Source organism: Danio rerio, chromosome 19, assembly GCF_052040795.2.
Source record: "Danio rerio strain M-AB ecotype USA chromosome 19, GRCz13ab, whole genome shotgun sequence".
Lineage (NCBI taxonomy): Eukaryota > Metazoa > Chordata > Actinopteri > Cypriniformes > Danionidae > Danio > Danio rerio.
The window spans coordinates 36,707,275-36,730,913 of NC_141039.2; the positions used below are offsets into that span (position 1 = coordinate 36,707,275).

Here is a 23,639-nt window from a genome sequence, read left to right on the forward strand (position 1 = left end):
TGGAACTAAACTTTGCAGGGCACCGGCCCTCTAGGACTGAATTTAAGCATCTTTGCCCTCTGTGTGTTAGATATGGGGAAGTAGCTAAATATATTAATTCATTCATTCATTCATTTTCTTTTTGGCTTAGTCCCTGTATTAATCCGGGGTCGCCACAGCAGAATGAACCTCTTAGCTAAATATATATTGCAAAAAAAGTCAAATAAATGTAAATTGTAAAAATGTGCAGCGAGACTTTTTTGTAGAAGCGTAATGGAGAGGAAGGAAAAACAAACAAGTTTTTTTTTTTTTTGGGACAACTTAATTGCTTTATGTTCAATCCATTTAAATTTGTAAAAGCAATTACGTTAACCTAAACCATTTGTGTTTGGGAATTGTGTGGAACCAGCATTAGGGAACACTACGGGGAAAAAAGATTTATTGGATTTATGATTTTTTTAAGGTAAGTGGTTGCAAACATTGTTTACTGTATGGGCTGAATTTAAGCAAAGAAATCAAATTTAGTTATGTTCAACTTAAATTGTTTATTCAATTTCAGCCCATATAGATTTTTTGCAACCAATAACTTTGAAAAAAATTGTAAATCCATTGACTCTTTTTTTGTTTTTAGTGTAACAATATAGTGCTGATTCGTTTCTTGGCCAACACTGGAGAAATATTTTAATTAGATTTAATAGCTGAGGATTTTTATTTTTAATTGTTTATTTTTACTGTTGTGTTGAGAATATGTTTAAAAGCTTAATATTTGATTATTTGTTTTAAAATAAAATCGTTTTTGAAGTAGATTAAGTGTATTTTTACACCTTTACAAAATAATGACAGGAAAAACCATACAATAAATCATATTTGAATACACCTTTGTATTAAATATTTTACACCATTTATTAAATATTTAATCTCATATTTAATAAATTGAATTTAATTGAATTCCTTTGATTTTTATTACTCATTTTGTTCTGAGTAATTCTACATTTTAATTTCTAACAAACTAACATTAAAAGGCCAATTAACAAACAAACAAACAACATTACAAGGCCAACAATTTTCAACAACAATTAAAGGCCAACAAACAAACAAACATGTTTTCAAACAAAACAAAAAAAACTATTTTATTTATCTTTAAGTTTTACTGTGTTAGATATGTGAAAATGGCTGAATATATACTGCAGAAAAAAATAATAATAATTTGCACAGCATCTTAATTTTACGCAAAATTACACCAAAACCGTAACATCTAAAAAGTAATACTACTTAAAAATTAGGTGCAGTATCATTTGAAAGTTAGTTTAGTAATTTTGGGGGTCTTTAAGCTTTAGCAAAATGTTGATCCTCCAACTAAAATCAGTGCAGTTTTTAGAAATATGTTTATGTGTACTATAATATATATTCTATAATATGTATATAATCAAATATATTTTGGTTGAAATTGGACTTTCAAAGTAGCATATCAGATGTATTGCTATTCATGATACTGGCTTTTATTTGTTCTGTTTCCTTATTATAGAGATTATATATAAAAATATATTTTAATCATACATTTCAATGTCTGGTTATTTTAAATTGTAATTTATAATGTTTTTCTATTGATTTGTAACATTCAAAATGCTTGATTTTACATTTTAGAGCCCTGAAAAAGTGGTTCTTGGCATATTGTAGCAAACAAATTGTATAAGTTGAATTTAAACAAACAGATTAAGTTGAACAGTACTAAATTTAATTTGTTTAAATTTAGCCCATATGAATTGTTTACAACCACTTACCCTCAAAAATATAGTAAATTCAATTAATCTTTTTAAGTGTTTTATTAATACTGTACACAATATAATAAAGAGGTTTAATATCGGTCAGTTATCAATTGTCAACCCTAACATGAAATTAATTATCATGCTTCTAAATGATTTTTTAGTGGCTTATTATATTGGGTATGTAATATTACGAGGTTCTGATTTAAAATGGCACAATCACTTCTTCCCATCATAGCTGAATGATTGCTGAGAATCTTCTTGAACACTGTCCCATAAAACTAGATTGCAATCTGACTAGAGCAGATTTAGTGGTCCCGCAAGGCTCAGGTTTGTCTCGTACCGATGGCTGGGTTTTTGTCCAACAGGACCGGCTGTTCTCGCTTCTCCATCAGACTTGAGTTCTCAGAGGAGAGCTATCGATCCAGCGTTAGCAGGCCTGAGGAACTAAAACATTATCTTGGACAATCTCTGCGGATCATTTTGACTCGAGAGCGATACTTTGTGCTGCTTTTTTTTTTTTAATTATTTGGTTAGTGCAACTTCTCTAAAAGCAAAAATACTTGTAGAAAGTTAGTAAAAAATGTTATTTTTATATATAGCAGGGGTGTAATTGATGGTTTTTATGTTGTTTTTTAGAAAAAAAAAAAAGTTTATGAAACAGTGGGTGACACTTTAAAAAGAGCATTACCGGCGCGACAGGTAATGCCGCCGCACTAAAAGAGTTAATCCTGGTTTATACTTCTGCGTCAAGTGACCAGCGTAACCCACGGCGCATGCAACGCCCGTAGCTGTGCATTTATACTTCTGCGCGCTGTCTTTGCTGGTCTTCATTAACACTTCCGAAACGCTAGTTGGCAGTGAGGTGTAAATGTTCCTCTGTGTTGAGTTTCTTCGCTGCTGTTTTGCGTTTCCTGAACACTTCCTGGATGTACAAGTGGCTCAAACTCGCTCGTTTTCCGGCGGACGTGCAACAACTTTAACTATGAGGTAAACACAAAACAAAAATTTCCATCCGGAGCTCCTTCACGGGACTCCAAACTTGTAAACAATCGCTCCATTGGGCTCGCGCCATTCGCGCGGCTCTCGGTCCCGCCCAGACTCGTCAGCGCTACCAAGCCAACCACGTGTTGTTTCGATGTGTAGTTACATTTTTTGAGAGGTGCACGTCAGTGACGCCGACGACCACGACGAAGGGCTATGCGTCAATGCCGTAGCATACGTGTGCGTTAGATGCAGAAGTATAAATCAGCCTTAAGAACGTGTTGTTAGGTATAACCGCAGTTTGCGACTATGCCGCCAGGGGGCACAAAGGGATGGGATGCGAACGGACAGAAATATAAAGTAGCTGTAAATACTCTGCTACTTGTAAATGAAGATGAAACATTGAAACAAGACATTATAATTCCTGCATTAATCATTGTAAACTTGTTATGTAAAATGAGGATTCATTTTGGAAAGTAAAATGAAAGAAATAAAAGACAACTAAAATGAACGTAAAACATACATACAAATAAGTAAGCCTAAATAAATAAATAAATAAAAAAATAAAGCAGTGTTTTAGCCTACATATAGAGAGATGTACAGTGTTTGTTATTTTAAAGTGATGGGAATAATGTTGTGTTCACACCAGATGCGGAACGCGCGAACTAATCGTGATATCCGTGTGTAAATAGATGTGTAAACATTTTCAATTTACTTGCTTCATTTGCGTGTCAAATTCGTTTCATTCGTACGTCAAATTCACTTTACAATAGAGGCGGATTTCTAGCTAAATGGCTAGCATGTATTTTGTTGAGAGAATAGCTATGTTTATGTGCTTTTTGAAGGCTTAAAAACAGCGTTGATTCTTTTTGAGTCGTGTCTGAGTCATGTCTGAATCCAAAAGACGAAGATAAACATGGCAGTTTGTTCATGATTCAGGTTGCTAAAACAATTTTGCTCCTGTGTTTTGACGGCTTCTCTTTTTTTTCCGCATTTCACTCCCGCTTCGCTCTCGCGCTTGTCCTTTTTTTCCTGAATGGATCAGATGACGGAGACACTTCAATAATCACACACACGGTATTATCATGAGCTCTAGAAGTTCATTATATCGAATATAGATGCGTTCGCGAGCTCCCGAAAGAAAGCGAATACCGCTCGCACTTTTAGACGGGCTCGTAAAGCAACAACAGGACACAGCAGATTGTTCTTCTTGGCTTTGTGTCTGTTCACCGAGACGAGGTCAAGGTTTGTTTGTGCTCGGGTCATCCATGTCTCGTTATAAAATGCATGTAGTATTTCCATGTAATGTCTCAGTTTTGTATTCAAAAAAACATGCCGGTTCCTTTGTTTACGTTGTGTAGCTCCACGAGCTCGTGACCTATCTCTGTAACCAATCAGCGTTCAGCTGCACGTGTAGCTCCACCTTTTGGTACCCTTTCTCCCGTTTGGTTCCCTTTCGAAAGGATGCTGAAAAGTGGTACGCTACGGTTTGGTTCGGTTGCGCTTTTTGACAGTGGAAACGGCCATAAAAGCGTACCAAACCGTACCGTACCATACCACTAAGTGGAAACAAGCCATAATAGGATGAAAAACAACTGCTGTGAGGCATTTTCCCCCCATTGTCAGACGGAATACTTTGCTTCAAATGAAGCCTCGTCATCGCTAAAGTAATCATTTTCTCTTTCTTACAAATATATAACCAACCCAAACACATGCTATTCACCAAAATGATTGCCACACAATCGTAGCCTACTGAAAAGCCTGGGAGTAACGATTGATGACCAACTAAACTTCTCTGACCACATTTCTAGAACTGCTCGATCTTGCAGATTCGCACTCTACAACATCAGAAAGGTCCGACCCTTCATATCTGAACATGCAGCTCAACTCCTTCTTCAAGCTCTTGTTCTCTCCAGACTGGATTACTGCAACTCTCTTCTAGCCGGGCCTCCAGCTAACTCTGTCAAGCCTCTTCAGCTGCTCCAGAACGCAGCAGCACGAGTGGTCTTTAATGAACCTAAAGGAGCACATGTCACTCCGCTACTCACCCGTTTGCACTGGCTGCCAGTTGCTGCTCGCATCAAATTAGGCAATGTTTGCCTACAAAGCGAGCTCTGGCTTTGCTCCTTCTTATCTGCTTTCACTTCTGCAGACTTATGTGCCCTCCAGAAACTTGCGTTCAGTAAATTCAGTAAAATCTCGTGGTTCCATCCTAAAGAGGGAAGAAATCACTTTCCCGAGCTCTCGCATTCAATCTGCCCAGTTGGTGGAATGAACTCCCTAACTGCATCAGAACGGCAGAGTCACTTGCTGTCCTCAAGAAACGAATAAAATCTCAACTATTTAGTCTCCACTTCACTTCCTAATCTGCAATTGCCTCTCTGGCTATACCACTAACTGTACTCAAAAAAAAAAACTTACATTACTAATGCTTTCCTTCTTAGAATTTACACACCTGAAACTTGCCTAAAGCACTTATTCATTGTTGCTCTTATAGTTGTGTAAATTGCTTCCTTGTCCTCATTTGTAAGTCGCTTTGGATAAAAGTGTCTGCTAAATGATTAATTGTAAATGTAAATAAACTGTACTGTTCCACTAACACAGTAATTCAATAACTGTGACAAAGTGAAAATAAGGTGACATTTTGAAATGACAGAAAAACACAAACCTTGGTAAATACAACACACTAAATGAAACATAAACAGCTCACAATTATAATGAACAGCAAATCAGTCAGCAGAGTATCAATAACTTATTAATATATATTTTTTGTAAATTGTAATTGTCATTGTCATTTTTGTAAATTGCATGACTTACATACCTGTTACGTTTCATCTCAGTCATCTGGTTTGCTCTATGATCCAGTTAAGTTTTGTGCGCGCGTTTGTATGTTTGTGTCTGTGTGTCTATGTGTCTGTGTGTCAGTGTGTGTGTTTGTGTTGAAGAGCGGCTGTGCTAACAGCTGACAGACCGGGGCAACACACACACTGTATTTCTGACGGCAGACACATGAACTAGGAGAACGTTTATCCCTCGCGCTTGAATCACATCTGACAGATTATAACGGCTTTAACACACACTTTTCAAAGTTGTGTGTCACAAAAACATTCTGTAATTCACTCAAAATGCTATTGAAACCCATTTCCGGAGCACAAATTACCTATTGTGAACGCTGTAAGCGAAAGTTCTAAGCATTCTACCGAAGAATGCTGCGCCCTCTATGCAGCTGCTAAGAAAAATGGTATAACTGGATGGTGGAAGCTTTTAGCGATGCTTCAGACTGAGCCGAGCCCAGTTTGATAAACTGTTATCTAGTGTCAGCATAAGGATTTTACCCCAGGACACCAGCATCACACACCTACAAGAGCAAGCTCCTGATGGGTAACACAACGCGAATGTCCGCTATTCTTATAAAAACATATGAGTCAAAACACTGAAAACTAATGTGGAAGTGGAAAATAAGAAAGGCATCACAGCAAGAAGGTCGCTGGTTTAAGCCTTGGCTGCAGTTGGCGTGGAGTTTGCATGTTCTCCCTGTGTTTGTGTGGGTTTCCTCCGGGTGCTCCGGTTTCCCCCACAAGTGCAGACGTGGTATAGGTGAATTAGGTAAGATAAATTGTCCATAGTGTATGTGTGTGAATGAGAGTGTATGGGTGATTCCCAGTGATGCCAAAAAGCCTAAGCCAAAAAGAAAATGAATGAATGAATGTTACTTTCATCCCCGCTTTCATACAAAACACAGTGATAATAATTGCTTCAAATGAATGCAAAATATTATAATATGTTAGATCCTTCTTTCTAGCAATGTAGCTTCACAAAACTTTTTTTGTCAATACAACAGCAGATAAAAGTTGTATAATGTTCGTAAGTTTATTCTCAGCACTTTTTGCAAAGCCCCCACAAACATGTTCCACTTGTACAGTAGCTATAGCATTGCTTTCACGCTTCTGTCCACTTCAGAATGCTGCGCTAGTGTTTTTGGTTGAGGGTGACACTCGCTGTGTAAGTCACTGACTCTGATTCCAGCAAAGGAGTCTGAGTCCATCACGCTTCCTCCTCCACGTTTGACAGCTAGAGTCAACTAAGTGGAACCATTCTTTCTCCTACTAAATGGCATGTTGGAGATTTATTAAGGCTCTAGCACTTTTACAAACTTGTACACTCTTTTAAACACTCACCACACTTGTCCATCATCATGGCTTGGTTAAATGTTACAAACTTAGCTGATGTGAGAATTTTTACAAACATATTTGACAGCCAATAATTAAGAAAAAGGTTAATAAATACAAACCTTAATTTAACTTATTCTGGATGTGATTAAAAAAACGAACATAATGCTAAAATAAATATAATGGACAGCTGATTTTATTAAAGTCTTTAACCAATAAACTAGGCAAAAGTTTATTCATCAATCCATACCTACAGCGCAAGCTATTTTCAGCTTTACTAATCTAATGAAAGTGCTCTAAAAAGACACTGTGAAAGAGCAAAGTCTTCATTGATTTAGGAAAAATGAACTTTTTGGAAAGAGATTTGGACTTCACTCTGTCACCAGACAGAGTTTAAAATGGATTAAATTCATTTATTTCCTCGAAATTCTACACAAAATACCCAATAATGACAATGTGAAAAACTATTATTTTTAAAGTTGTTTCAAATTTATTAAAAATAAAAAAACCTGAAAAATTACATAAGTATTCACAGCCTTTGCTCAATACTTTATTGATGCACCAGCAATTACAACCTCAAGTCTTTTTTGAATATGATGCCACAAGGTTGGTACACTTGTCTTTGGGAATTTTCGCCCATTCCTCTTTGCAGTACCTCTCAAGCTCTATCACATGTGTCACATCTATGTACAGCCATTTTCAGATCTCTCCAGAGATGTTCAATAGGATTAAGGTCTGGGTTCTGGTTGGGCCACTCAAGGACATTCACAGAGTTGTTGTGAAGCCACTCTATTGATATTTTATCAGTGTCCTTTGGGTCATTGTCCTGCTGGAAGATGAACCATCGGTCAAGTTTGAGGTCAAGAGCACTTTGAGGCAGGTTTTCATTCAGGATGTCTCTGTACATTGCTGCATTCATCTTTCTCTTTATCCTGACTAGTCTTCCAGTTCCTGCTGCTGAAAAAACATCCCCAGCATGATGCTGCCACCACCATGCTTCACTGTAGAAATGGTATTAGCCTGGTGATGAGCGGTGCCTGGCTTTCTCCAAGCTTGACGCCTGGCATTTACTCTAAAGAGCTCAATGTTAGTCTCATCAGACCAGAGAATTTTGTTCTCTCTGTCTGAGAGTCCTTTGGATGCCTTTTGGCAAATTCCAGGCAGGGAGTGGCTTCTGTCTGTTTGTGCTTTGACATGCACTGTCAACCCTGGGACCTTATATAGACAGGTGTATGCCTTTTCAAATCATGTCCAATCAACATACATGTGATTTTTTTCAGCTTTTTTTTTTTTTTTTTTAATTTGCAACAATTTAAAAAAATCTTTTTTTTTTTACATTTTACATATTATTATTACTATTATTATTATTAATAATAATATAGTTTTTCCAATGTTCCAATGCTTTTGTATTACATACATAAATAATATTCACACAAATATACAAATATATTTACATTTAAAACATGTATTTTAAATTGTGATAATATTTCACGTTCACAATATTCTATATTGTTAGATAAAAAATACATTGCTATTGTTATTGTTGTTGTTTGGATTTACTCATTTTTTTATATATATATTTGAATGACTTACCCCTATGAAGTGAATGATAAAAGTGAATGACCTACCTTTCTCCTTCCTTTGTTATTTCCACAATGTCACAAAATGACGTCCTGCTGAGCTTATAAATCAAAAAATTATGTCTTGAAAGGTATGCAAATGACCGCAGGTAGGGTTTTGGAGTCAGTAAACTTAATTTGCCAGCATTACTGCAGCTCACATTATATTTTGTTTACACACATAAGTCTAAAAGCGTTACTGTAAAGTGTTTTGTGAAGCCGGGCGTTTATCCATCGCCCACGTCAGAGCAGCTAAACAAAGAAAATAGAGTTGCACTGGGACCAAAGCCTGATCTACACTTCAAAGAGAGCCATTTTTAGAGATATGTTCGCTTCACTGTTGCCTCCCATGGTTGTAATGGGCTTCTAATTATTGGCATGTTAATGCGGTGTGCCTCTCACCTGTTATTTTATTGGGCCGACTGATCCTGAATCCTTTTAAATGGCTCATTAAGCAGACAGACAGCAAAGCACATTTACACCTTTCCTTTTTAAGACTTAATGAGCAAACTAGATAATATTGTGATCCATTGATGGAATTATTTATGTCAAATTGCTGCATATCTGTCTGCATTTTAATGACCTATTCACAACTAATCTGTAACATCTGATGTTCACACTGTTATAATTTGTGATTTTGCAAGAGGGTTTGCGTCTGCTAATGATTGTGTTTTGTAAGTGAGTAAAGTGATTTATTATTTATATCAGTGTTCTGTTTTCGGTCCTGTCTGTAATGATATGTATCTATCTTGTAAACTAGGGGTGTCCAAACCCGGTCCTAGAGGAGAACTTTACACCCCTGTTTTGTTTTATTTTATTTTATTTTATTTTATTTTGATTTATTTTATTTTATTTTATTTTATTTTATTTTATTTTATTTTATTTTATTTTTGCATTCATCTTATTTATTTTGTTTTGTTTGTTTGTTTGTTTTGTTTTGCCACCTCAGCCACCTATAATGCAGAATTTTATTTACTTATTTTTTTTATATTTCTTAGCCATATACGCCATCGTTGGATCATTTAACTTTTTATTTTAATTTATTTTATTTTTAATTTAATTTAATTTAATTTAATTTAATTTAATTTAATTTAATTTAATTTAATTTAATTTAATTTAATTTAATTTAATTTAATTTAATTTAATTTTATTTTATTTTATTTTATTTTTTAATTTTTTTTTTCATTTTATTTTATTTTATTTTATTTTATTTTATTTTATTTTTTGTCACCTCAGCCACCTTTATATGCATAAGAACTAAATGCAGAATTTGATTTATTTTATATTTCTATATTTCTTACTTGTTGCACTTGTTGGATTAATAATTTTTTTAATTTAATTTAATTAGATTTTATTTTATTTTATTTTTTAATTTTTTTTTATTTTTTATTTTGTAAAATTATGCATAATGACTTAAAATGTCTTATTTAAAATCAGAAATTATTCTTATTATTTATTATATATTATTATTAATTCATTCATTTTCTTTTCGGCTTAGTCCCTTTATTAATCCGGGGTCGCCACAGCGGAATGCACCGCCAACTTATCCAGCACACGTTTTACGCAGCGGATGCCCTTCCAGCTGCAACCCATCTTTGGGAAACATCAATACACACTCATTCACACTCATGCACTATGGACGATTTAGCCTACCCAAATCACCTGTACCGCATGTCTTTGGGCTGTGAGGGAAACCGGAACACCCGGAGGAAACCCACGTGAACACAGGGAGAGCATGCTAACCCCACACAAAAAGGCCAAATGACTCAGCCTAGGCTCGAACCAGTGACCTTCTTACTGTGAGGCGACAGCACAACCTACTACGCCACTGTGTCACCTATATATTATTATTTTTATATTTATTATATTAATATATTTATACATTTCTTATAACTCATTAGCTGCATACTGCATTGTTGGATCAATAATTTTTATTTTTATTTTTTATTGTTGTTTACTTTATTTTATATGAATATAAATGTATATTTTTTATTTAATATGTTTATTTTATTTTTTATGTTTATTTGTTTAATTTACAACACAAGTTTTTAAAAAAGATACTGTTAGAATAGATAAATAATCTAAATATAGCACTTTTTTCATTTGTATTTGTGGAGTAGTTAAAAACGCATAAGTCATCTTCTGTTGGCACAGCCAGCTCCTTTAATCTAACAAATCAATTGTACTGCTATTAATTATGTTTGTCTCAAAACAATCAATTCACAGATCTTTAAACTAATAAACAGGCTGAAAAACAAGCCCGGTGCCAGACTTTAAGCTATACACTTCCAATTTGTTGCTGTGCCAAGAGTGAAGGATATGGCAACAAGATGGAAAATCAATGCTCGTAATATATATCTTTCTAACTTGGATTATGCCGTGATATTAATCATCTTAATCGAGACTTCAGCAAACTGCCTATTTACACGTGATAAGCAGCTTTTATAAAGGTATTTGTTGTGTGTTTGTGCAGGGTCAGGTGATGTTCAGGAATGGGGAACGCATGGGAACCATAAAATTCACCCAGTTTCAAGGTAAGTCTATTAAATGGTCATTTTTTTTGGTTAACAAGCCTTTTTATAGGGAAATGCCGGATTCCGGTCCTTTAAACATTGTTGATTTTTATCTGTCCTAAATGAGCGTCTTAATCTGTTTTATTGAATATGTGCAAGAAATACACTAATGGTCGAAAGTTTGGCATGAGTAGATTTTTAAAAATATGTTTTTAAAAGAAGTCATCAGGAAGCATTCAAGTATGCACTGAAAAAAAAAATTTATTACACACAATCCGTTCATGTTGTCCCAACACAAAACGACTTAGTTAACTTTGTTATTTTTTACAAATTTAAGTGGATTAAATCCCAAAAAACTTAAGAATTGTGATTATCTAGCTCATTTTAAATAAGTAGTTGGAACAAGCAGCAAAAAATCGTTTTTTGAGTGGATGATCTGCTGCTTAAATAACATTTATGATTAGTGTTTAAAACTGCTTCATGTTCTTGAAGAAATTGTGATACAACACTATTCAAAGGCACCATTAAAATGTTTGAGATTTTACTTACACTAAAAAAAATTACATTTGCTGTTTGTTCAAACTACTTATTTAAATTGATCTGAAACAACACAGTTCTTGAGGGTTTTTTTGCGACAGTCTAATTGTTTCATGTTTAATCCACTTAAATTTGTAAAAACTGATAAGTTAATACAATTTCTTCATGTTATTTCAACACACATTGATTGTGTGGAACTCAGCATTTTGTACAGTGTATAAAGGCCACATTAAATAGTTCAAGAGTGAAAAAGAAATTTAAAAAGACTTTTAAAAAAGTTTTTATTTTTATTTAAAAATGCTATTTTGATCTCTCTTTTGATCAAGGAACCTTAAAAAGTAAAAATGTTTTGCAGTTTCCACAAAATTGTAAAGCAGTAAAAAAAATAGATTTTTAAACTGATATATTGTAAACAAAAAAGTGATTAGTTTACTTAATTTAAAGTGAGTAAACTTGTTATTTTCAAAGTGATTAGTTGACTCTACTTTAAAAATATTAAGTAAAGCGGTTGTCTTAAAAGTATTAAGTAAATTAACATAATTATGCATAATTATAACATTTAAGTTAACTTAACAGTTCCAACACTTTTTAAAATAAAATCAACAAATTGTTTTTAGAAGAAACATTTTTACAACGCAATTTCACAGCAATTCGTAACTTTTTGATTGAGTGGCTAATTCGTGTAAATTCCTAAGTCGTACAATTTAGTACGATTTGCTCATCCCCTAGTGACGGTTAGGTTTAGGGGCGGGGTTGGGTGCCACGCCTCCATTTTAAAATTGACATTTTCATATGACTGAACTCGTACGAATTTGTACAACAAACATTTACATTTTCTCCTGAGATCAGGCTGCATTATTACTTTCTGTGGGATCATTTTAGTTGTATGAAATATTAGAATGTATAAGAAATAACATATAGAGAAATAAGAATAACCTAAAAAAATGTACTGCAGTTTAGTACAAGGTTCTGTGGCGTAATATGCCTAGACAATTTATCATTTTAAACTATTTAAAATGTTCATAAAAGTCACTTTTTGGAACCTCTTTCAAGGTTAAAAGTTGTTGGAAGTAAAATCAAGATCCTGTAAGGCAATTTTAAAGCATAAATAAAAGGAAAGATAAAAATATGAATCACAAAGTATGTTCAGTAGGAGCGAAACTATTTAAAACAGTACTAACATTTAAAAAATGTCCAGATTTTGCTGTATTTTCATCAGATAAACATAATAGTCTTCAAAACATGAATTATGAGCATGTGAAACTAAAGACTGTTTGGCCAAGGGGTGTGAAGGCGAATACATGCTGGGGTAATTACAACGCAATCTCACGGCAATTTGTACATTTTTGATTTAGTGGTTAATTTGCATGAATTTATATGATCTAATACGTACAATTTAGTATGCTTTGCTCATCACCCAATGACGGTTGGGTTTAGGGGCAGGGTTGGGTGCCACGCCCCCTTTTTAAATTGTACATTTTCGAACGACTGAACTCTTTAGCCACTAACTTGACAAAACCTAAAATACTTACGTTTCCTCATGAAAACAGGCTTGAAAATCAGGAACAAAAAAGAGAAGAGAAATGTTTTTAGCGCACTAGAAAGAATATTATTTTGTCATGTATTTATTTAATCTCTCGTTCATTCATTCATTCATTCATTCATTCATTCATTCATTCATTCATTCATTCTTTCTTTATTTGACATAATTTTTTATAAATTATTGTAAAACTACTCATTTACGGATATTTTTACAGTGTACGTTCAATAGGAACACAACTATTTAAAACAGTAATAACATTTAAAAAATGTCCAGTTTTTGCTGAAATTTTGGTCAAATAAATGCAACCTCAGATAACAGAATAGTCTTTCTTTAAAAACATGAATAATAATCATGTGAAACTAAAGACTAGAGTAATGATCCTGAAAATTGAAGAATGAATTCAAAAGTAACCTAATGTACATTTAGTACGAAAGAGCTATTTAAAATTGTAATGATATTTTACAATCTGACATTTTTACTGCTATTTTCATTAAATAAATGCAGCTTCAGGGAGCGGAACTGAGTGTCTTCTTTTAAAAACATAAAACAAAACAACTGACTGGTAATGTATCTCCCTGTAATATTCAATCTTCATTTTTTCAATACATCACACATATTGTCAGCGAGCGCATCGATAATGTTGCTGCTGTCCAATAGTTTAATAGGGTCAGAGAATTCCCCTGCTTGGCCTCTGATGTGATTAATCCAGTGTGTGTGTGTGTGTGTGTGTGTGTGTGTGTGTGTGTGTGTGTGTGTGTGTGTGTGTGTGTGTGTGTGTGTGTGTGTGTGTGTGTGTGTGTGTGTGTGCGCGTGTGCGTGCGTGCGTGCGTGCGTGTGTGTGTGCGCATTTCCTGAGGGCAGTGGAGATTAACTCTGTTTTGTGGGATTTAATCTCGGAGCAGGGATTCCCTTCTCGTACCCCTTGGCCAGCGTTTCTCACCCTCTTCAGTCTTATCTGCTCCGCTGCAGAGGTTTCCCCCTATAGCATGTTACATCACCTCTTCAGACTGTATTTGTGAACAGGCTGCAGGATCCCAGGGCTGTTTGGCCGAGGGGTGATTGAACTGTCAGTACGAAGGCGAATAACAGGCTGGGGTAAATCAGCAAAAAAAAAGAAAGGAGAAATGTTATCAGTACACTAGAAAGCGTCTTACTTTGTCATGTATTCATTCAGTCTCACATTTATTCATTCATTCACAAAAATGTATTAACTTATTATATATTATATTATATGTATATACATGTTAACTTACACTCATCAACTCATTTGCTTATTTACTCACATTTAGCCACTCTCATTCTTTTCATCTAATCATTCATTCATTAATTTGTTCGTTTGTTCATTTTTTCTTTCTTTTACATTATATATTATATCATGTATATGATGTATAAACATATTGACTTACACTCATTCACTCATATGCTTGCTTACATATTTATGTAGTCATATATCCATTCATTACCTCATTCATTCATTCATTCATTTGTTAGTTCATTCATACATTAAAGTACATGTGAGTACATGCTTGACTCAATTTTTATGTAGACATCATTCATTTGTTAGTTAGTTAGTTGGTTAGTTGGTTAGTTAGTTCGTTCGTTCATTCATTCATTCATTCATTCATTTATTCATTCATTCATTCACTCATTTGTTCGTTTGTTCATTCATTCTTTTAATTGTTCATTCATTTGTTCATTCATTCATTCACAAAAAATGTATTAACTTATATGTTATATTATAAGTATTAACATATTAGCATATGCTCATCCACTCATTTGCTTACTGTATGTACTCACATTTTTATGTAGTCATATATTCATTCATTCATGTATTCATTCATTCATTCATTCATTCGTTAGTTCATTCATTCATTCGTTAGTTAATTCGTTAGTTCAATCATTAATTCATTATTTCATTCATGTATTCATTCATTCATTCATTCATTTGTTCATTCGTTCACAAATATTTATTGACTCATATCAACTCATTCATACTCATCGTTCATCATATTGTTCATCTACGCATACACTCACACTTATTTATTCATACATTATTCACCGAGTTGTTTATTCTCATTATCTCACTCATAATCATCATTCATGCATTTACTTATGGACTCACATCTTTTTACCCTCAGAATTTCTATTTTGAATCATCATTTTGTGATTTGTATTTTTACTTTTTTTTTTTTAATCACTTTAGTTTAAGTACCAATTCCCACTATTAATTAGTGGCTGATTACCTGCCAATCAATAATACAGGCTATTTATTAGTACTTATAAAGTATGATCTTATTCTACATCCCTAATTCTACCCAATACCTGACAATTAATAATGTGAATCTATTTTCTATTTTTTTTTTGTTTATATTCTATTGGTTTAAAACAATTTAATTTTTTCCTTCAATTGGCTTCCAAATTCTCTATCTGCTCATTTCTTTCTCTCTTCATCCCTCACTGTGAACGAGGTATCCCATGCTGAATATTTAAAGAAGTGCTGATCCTCAACTGAGCCTGTCATCCATCTTTACTGCCCCAGTCAATCAGCTTCTATCACACCATCCACAGCCACACACACACACCAAACAATCTAGACAAGACACTCAGAATCTTTTCCTGACCAATTTATCAAAGAATGACATCCTGGAAAAAAAAAAAAAACCTTTATATGGCCAAACTGTTGCTTTTTACTTTGTTTTCTACAAAAGATTTTCCCTTATCAACAATTAAATCAATACAGCTGACTTTTAATAACGTACTTGTAACGTACGGGTAGGTTTCAACAGAGGTGAGGATCCACATGCAGTTTATTTAAGAGATTAGTCAGGCAGACAATGGTCAAAATTGGGGCAAAATGGAGCATATAGGAAATCCAGGAGCATACTCAGAGTCACAGGCAAGCAACATGGTAAGAAAATGATAACCCTGGTAATGTTACCATAAAACAAGACTCAAGAATGTGTGTGTGAATGTGAGGTGTATATATAGTCCATGTAATCAAAAGTCCATGTGATTGTCAATAGTCCATGTAAAGTCTTAATGAGTTACAGCTGTGTGCAAGTAATCAGGGCTGATCTGGAACTGGTGTGTGTGAGGTGCCTGATGGGATATGTAGTTTGATAAAGTGGCATATGTGTAGTTCTCCAGCGATGCTAGATCACTGGTGATCGTAACAAACTGAATGCTGTCCATCAGTTTACATGTGTGGGCTTTTTGTAGTGTCCAGTTGATCTCACAGTTAGCGTTGTTAAGATTCCGAGTTTCAAGGAAAGTCATAGTCAATTTTCTGACAGTTAATATTACAGTTTCAAATATTCCTTATCATTAAAACCAAGATTGATTATCCTGATTTAGAGTTCCCTGTAAGTCCTGTAACATTGCCATTAGCTAATCAGAAAAGGCTGCAATGTAAATGCATGTTTATATATATATATATATATATATATATATATATATATATATATATATATATATATATACATATGTATGTATATATGCTGTTAAAATATGTTGTACTCCATTCAATTAAAGTGTGTGCTGGACACTATTGAGAATAATGAGCTGAAGTTTGACTTCACTAAATTAAATTGCAAATCATCAGCCAGAAAAAGCGCAGTAAGGTATTTAGTTGCACAGCCTGTTTTGGCTCAAGTTTTATGCAATTTTGTGAAAAACAAAGGTAAATATGAATCTATGTGAGGTAGTTTTCCAACTGCAGGTTAATCAAAATTCCTTAAAAAAGAAAAGCAAATGTATCTCTAAAAGCACAAAAAAAATCTTTACTGCAAATTACAACAATAATTAATCAAAGACATCGATGTTAATGTATTTTTTTTCACTAAATTGCATAAAGCTGCAAATAAATAAATGAATATATATATATATATATATATATATATATATATATATATATATATATATATATATATATATATATATATATACATATATATATATATATATATATATATATATATATATATATATATAAACATATATATATATATATATAATTATTATTTTTTTGTTTGTTTGTTTGTTTAGTTTCAGATATAAAACTTGGTTTAATACCCTAAGTATGTGTAAGTCTAAGTCTTTTTGAACATTTTCAGTTGATTTTAGCAAAGCCATGATAATACAGATAACCGTGATCATATTGGTCTCTATATATGAACATTTTGCAACATTACATCGATACTTACGGTCAGAAACGTATCTGAATGGTGATATATGCACAATCAATGATTCATCTGATATGCCTGCCAAGACCACCTCAGGCATTAAACTTAATTACATATCAGTCTGAAGGAGTACTAGTTAATCTTACTGGCCTAGTTGAACCCTTCAGATGAGTTGCATTGGGCAGTAGGCAGTATGAAACACATATAAATTTGAAATCAGAATTATCCCCCCACCCCCCTGCCCCTTTGTTTTGTCTTTTTCTTTTTTAAATATTTCCCAAATGTTTAACAGAGCAAGGAAATTTTAACGGTATGTCTGATAATATTTTTTCTTTTGGAGAAAGTCTTATTTGATTTTTTTCGGCTAGAAGAAAAGCAGTTTTTAATTTTTTTAAACCATTTTAAGGTCAAAATTATTAAAATTATTTAAGCTTTTTATGATAGTCTACAGAACAAACCATCGATATACAATAACTTGCCTAATAACCCTTACTTGCCTAGTTAACCTAATTAACCTAGTTATGCCTTTAAATGTCATTTTAAGAAGTGTCTTGAAAAATATCTAGTCAAATATTATTTACTGTCATCATGGCAAAGACAAAATAAAGCAGTTATTAGAAATGAGTTATTAAAACTATTATAATTAAAAATGTGTTGAAAAAATCTGCTCTTTGTTAAACAGAAATTGGGGGGAAAAATAAACAACGGGCTAATAATTCAGGGGGCTAATAATTCTGACTTCAACTGTATTTCCAAGTGCTAAATGATAACATTTTTATTTCCCATGTTCTCTGTGTGTGTGTTTTTTTATATGAGTTTTCATTTCAAGGAGGAATGCATTTGGTCCTGCGAGTGTGACAGTCAATATAAAAACACTGTTGAAGCACACACCAGGGAGAAATATTGAGCTTTAAGATGGCTTTTGGAATAGTCTTGTTTTGTATTTGGCCTCTGAGAGAGTAGCTCTTGTTCTGCTGGGGATTTATAGACTCTAAGCTTCATTTTATTGCATCTGTCTATGCGTAACCTAGAAATTGTGCAGAACTGTTGTTGGTTTTCATCCTCAAGTACTGTAGTTCAGTGCTAATCTTGTTAGCTTTTGGGTTTTTTGTCAGCAATAATGAAGATGAAATTAAAAAGATCCTTCTTAAAGATAATTCAATGAAAGCAAAAGACATTTTAGCAATGTACTTACAGATTTTGAAAAACATAAAAAAAGGAATTCATATTTTTTTGCATTGCAATTTAAATAGCTGATTCGAATGCAACAGATGCATATGGTTGTATATCTGAAAGTAGTTCTGTCACTGGTACCAAAAGTATCAGAACTGGTGGGACACTAACCCACGAATCAGCGACAGAACTACTTTCTCCCGCCATTCATTCACATCTGCACCTGACATCAGAACAACAGAAGCCGTTACTAATTCACCAACATCACTTTAGAGCTAGTGTTTGAATGACTCTCTGGTGTAATGTGTAATGTGATGACAAAACAGGTGATTTTGCTGACATTTTAAGATTATAAGACTGAACGTTATTTTTTTGTTTTGTTTTGTTCATCAAAGATTTGTTAAACTAATAAATAATTACACTAAAGATATTTACAATGCTAATATATGCATTACAACTGTTTTTAACAGTTTCAAGGTTTTCAATCCTTGGTTAGAAGATACTTTTTTAAAAAGAAAAAAAAAATCTCGGTGACCCCAAACTTCTCAGCATTAGCGAACATCCTATCATATTTCGCTCAAAAAATTCTGTATAATGCAATTTAAATCCAAATGGGCTCAGATGAATGATTTAAATATAACAGTTCTATTAATATTAATGCAGAAAGATTCCATTTTCACTCTTCTGTCAGACGTTCTTTGTCCTTGATACTCTATGTCTTTCTGAATAGTTTTTAGTCAGTCGTCATGAGATCAGCACTTCAATCATTGTTTTTTTTCATGCTCACTAATCAGAAGCTTTAATTTTTAATTGATGTGCAAATTCGTAAGGTTGCAATTTACATACTTTTTCAGGTCAGCATCGCCCTGAGCATTTTAGGACAATATGCTGGACTAGTTCTGCAGTGGAGCGCCCAGGAACTAAATTTACTGTCTATTGTCTTGTTTCTCTCTGGAGACCCGCTGGCTTTGAACACACTGCTCTTATCGCCGCTGTCCTCTTGTTCTTGCTTTCTTTCACAGAGGGTCAGGAGGTGAAGGTGGGCGAGTACAACGCCATTGCGGATGTACTGGACCTTATCAACAACACCATCAGGTTTCAAGGTAGGAAAAGCCCCGCTTGTGTGTGTTTTCAGGTCAACGTTTGAGTGAGAGAGAGAGACAGAAGGTTCACACGCCTGCCAATGTTGTCTACTCGCTGTTCCATGTGTGGTCATCTGAATAATTCAACAGTTATTTTTCTCTTTGCCCATATTGACATTCTTAGTTTTTTTCCCCTTAATCCCTGGATATTCATTTTTTCAAACTGCCTCTGAAGAACTGAGTGGTTGACACAAAGTGAAATATCTTGTTGTGTTATTTAAATGGAATTGAGGGAATTATTTGCCACACTTAAGATCAACTATTTACCGTCTAATATTTTTCAAGTTTCTACAGAGTCTATTATAATATACTCTAAAAATGCTGGGTTATTTCATCACAATTTGGGGTTAATATAGACAAAACCAACCTCTGATGGGTTATATATTTTTTTAAACATTAAATTTATAGTGCCAAATATTACCCAGCTTTTGAGTTTGTTCATATTTTACTTTTTTGGTTTAAATAAACCATCATTTTCTGTGTAGATTTGCATGCATTTTCTAAAAATAAACATTAAATGTCACGTCTTTTTTCCAAATTATGTAAAATGGTTTAAGGCAGGGGGGCCTAAACTCAGTCCTGAAGGGCCGGTGTCCTGCAAAGTTTATTTCCAACCCAATCAGACACACCAGGGCTAGATAATCAAGCTCTAAAGCCACACAGTCACACAGAAATTTTCTCCCCATAGACTTCCATTCATACGTATGCAAAGGCGACAGACCAGAAATGCAAGGTTGTGCGACAAGTTTCGCAGTTTGCTGCGTTGGAAAGTTGGTGAACTCTGACTCTGAACTCTGCAAAATCGCACTACGTGATTGTGTAAGACCAATCGAAGATCAAAACATGACCTCTCTAGACAGAAATTTAAAATATGGAGCAATAGCTTGTTTTTTTAATGTCTAATCATCTTGTTTAATCTCACACCTGTTCTCAGTGCCGTACAACAGAATTTTGCATGCTCAAACTACAAGGATTTACTATGCTTTCTAGAAACAACCATGCAGGTGTGTTGAGGCTCTGATTGGTCAGATGATTGACCAAGTCTGTTGGGGTTTGTTTTAGTGATTATAAAATGAAACAAAAAAACGTATTATTAGGGCTAGGTATTGTGACCGATTGGATGATTGATTCTTATTTAAATAACTTTGTTTCAATTAGATTTGTTTCAGTATTGATTAGTTGTCATTATTTCATTTAATATTATAAATGTACATATATAACATAAATATTTCAGTATAAATGCTGGTGAAACTGTCCTTCTCAGCTAAAATAATGAAATACAGTATTTACATTAACAATAGAGCCCACAATTATGTTTGTTTTATTTTTTCTTTAAATAACAAACACTGTAGCTAGAAATCATAAATGTGTGCGTAAACAATGCATCCAGAAAGTATTCATAACGTTCATAAAAAAAGATTTTTTGAAATTGTTGCAAATTTATTTAAATAAAAAAACCTAAAAAAAAACACATGTACTTAAGTATTCACAGCTTTTGCTCAATACTTTGTTGATGCTCGTTTGGCAGCAATGACAGCCTCGAGTCTTTTTGAATATGATGCCACAAGCTTGGCACACCTGTCTTTGGGAATTTTTGTCCATTGCTCTTTGCAGTACCTCTCAAGCTCTATCAGGTTAGATGGGAAGCTATGGTGTACAGCCATTTTCAGATCTCTCCAGAGATGTTCAATAGGGTTTAGGTCTGGGCTCTGGCAGGGCCACTCAAGAAAATTCGCAGAGTTGTTGTGAAGCCGCTCCATTGATATTTTGGCAGTGTGCTTTGGGTCATTGTCCTGCTGCCCCAGCCTGTGGTCAATAGCACTCTAAAGCAGGTTTTCATTCAGGATGTCTCTGTACAATTCTGCATTCATCTTTCCCTTTGTCCTGACTAGTCTTTTAGTTCCTGCTGCTGAAAAGCATCCCAACAGCATGATGCTGCCACCACCATCCTTCACTGTATGGATGGCATTAGCCTGGTGATGAGTGGTGCCTGGTTTTCTCCAAACATAAGGCCTGGCATTTACTCTAAAAAGTTCAATTTTAGTCACATCAGACCAGAGAATTTTGTTTCTTATGGTCTAAGAGTCCTTCAGATGCCTTTTGGCAAATTCCAGAGTGGTTTCTGTCTGGCTACTTTACCACACAGGCCTGATTGGTGGATTGCTGCACAGATTAGTTGTCCTTTTGTATGGTTCTCCTCTCTCCACAGAAGAACGCTGGAGCTCAGACAAAGTGACCATCGGGTCATTGATCACCTCCCTGACTAAGACCCTTCTCCCCTGATCACTCAGCTTAGATGGCCATCCAGCTCTAGGAAGAGTCCTGGTGGTTCCAAACATCTTCCACTTACGGATGATGGAGGACACTGCTCATTTGATATTTCAGAGCAGCAGAAATTTTTCTGTAACCTTCCCCAGCCTCCTGTTTCGGAGGTCTACAGACAATTCCTTTGTCTTCATGCTTCATGCAATTCCTTTGTCTTCACCCTGGGACCTTATACAGACAGGTGTATGCCTTTTCAAATCATGTCCAATCAACTGAATGTACCTGAGCTCAACTTTACTTCACGGCAAAGGCTGTGAATACTTCTGTACATGTGATTTTTCAGGTATTTTATTTTTAATAAAATTGCAACAATTTCAAAAAATCTTTTTTCACAATGTCATTATGGGGTATTGTGTGTAGAATTTTGCGGAAATAAAATAATTTCATCCATTTTGCAATAAGGCTGTAACATAAAAAATGTGGAAAATTTGAAGCGCTATTGATACTTTCCGGATGCACTGTAATACACAAAGTAAACACAGAGTGCAACAATGCCATTTATCATGCTCTTTGATCTCTGTAACTTTGCTGACTTTTTGCATTAACAAAAAAACTATTTTGCAGTGCACACAATATCTATATATTATCCAAAATAGCATAACAGAGGCACTTTTAATTCACTATGAAATGATAAGTGGATATTTATTAATAAATTATTATAGATTTATTTATGCACATTCAGGCTCAAACTCACAATCCATCTGCGCTCATAATGTTAAATCTAAACTTCTTCTCCCACCTTTCCTCTTTTCTCTGCTATGTTTACTGGCATGAGGATGGGACAATAAAATTTACGTTAAAATAAATTAAATTAAATTAAATTAAATTAAATTAAATTAAATTAAATTAAATTAAATTAAATTAAATTAAATTAAATTAAATTAAATTAAATTAAATTAAATTAAATTAAATTAAATTAAATTAAATTCTTTTTAATTCAATTCACTTTGTTCCAGATTAACAAAGACTTGTCCAGCAGGGAAGAAAAGAAAACCACAACTTCCCTCACACAGAATTTAAACTTTGCTATTAATTTAATCATTTTAGGGTTAGGGTTAGATGCACAGTAGATAACTTTTTTCTTCAAAAAATATTTAAGAAGATTTTTCATTATATATATATTTTTTTTCTTTTGCAGAAAATGTGGTTCTTGAACATTCATAAGATAATGACTTAAAAAAACATACAGGCAATGCAAAATGAATACCTGTTGCTCATGATGATAAACTGGGGACTTCAAGGAACCAAACACTATTTACAGCATTGTTACATTTAATCTTGAGCCTTTGGCAAATGGTCCTGAGTGCATTTATGACAGGCTGGAGAGCGAGCTTCATGTCACATAACTCTCAAAGTGCCTGTAGCCATTGACTGGCACTATATGAATCACCAAGGACCACAGTTCCACTACAAATCTTCTTTAATATTCTACTAAAGCAAAATAAAAAATAAAAAAGTCCCCTACTTTTTAAATGTCCTAATGATTTAACAATAAATTAAAATTTTCACAAAAAAAAAACAACAACTGCCAAGTACTAACGCAAACTGAGTTGCTTTCTAAATTAGACTGAAATAGAGTCAAAACCATTAGCTTTTGGACTTAATAGCGGTAAAGACTGACTTAAAACACACAGACTGTTATTGGTTTTCTTAACGCAAGTCACGCAAACAAGTCTTGACTCATTTTGGTGACTCACTTGGTTTAAGTGCT

General features: G+C 33.9%; 1 protein-coding gene across 3 annotated transcripts in view; it reads left to right on the forward strand.

Moving 5' to 3' along the window:
• Window positions 1–23,639, forward strand: part of gabbr2 (gamma-aminobutyric acid (GABA) B receptor, 2) — a 378,463-nt gene that overhangs the window by 266,988 nt on the left and 87,836 nt on the right. For all 3 annotated transcript variants that reach the window (XM_087294608.1, XM_087294607.1, NM_001144043.1), the window contains exons 8-9: window positions 10,988–11,048; window positions 19,484–19,564. In XM_087294608.1, coding sequence (XP_087150734.1) covers window positions 10,988–11,048; window positions 19,484–19,564 — 142 coding nt within the window. The remainder of the gene's footprint in view (window positions 1–10,987; window positions 11,049–19,483; window positions 19,565–23,639) is intronic.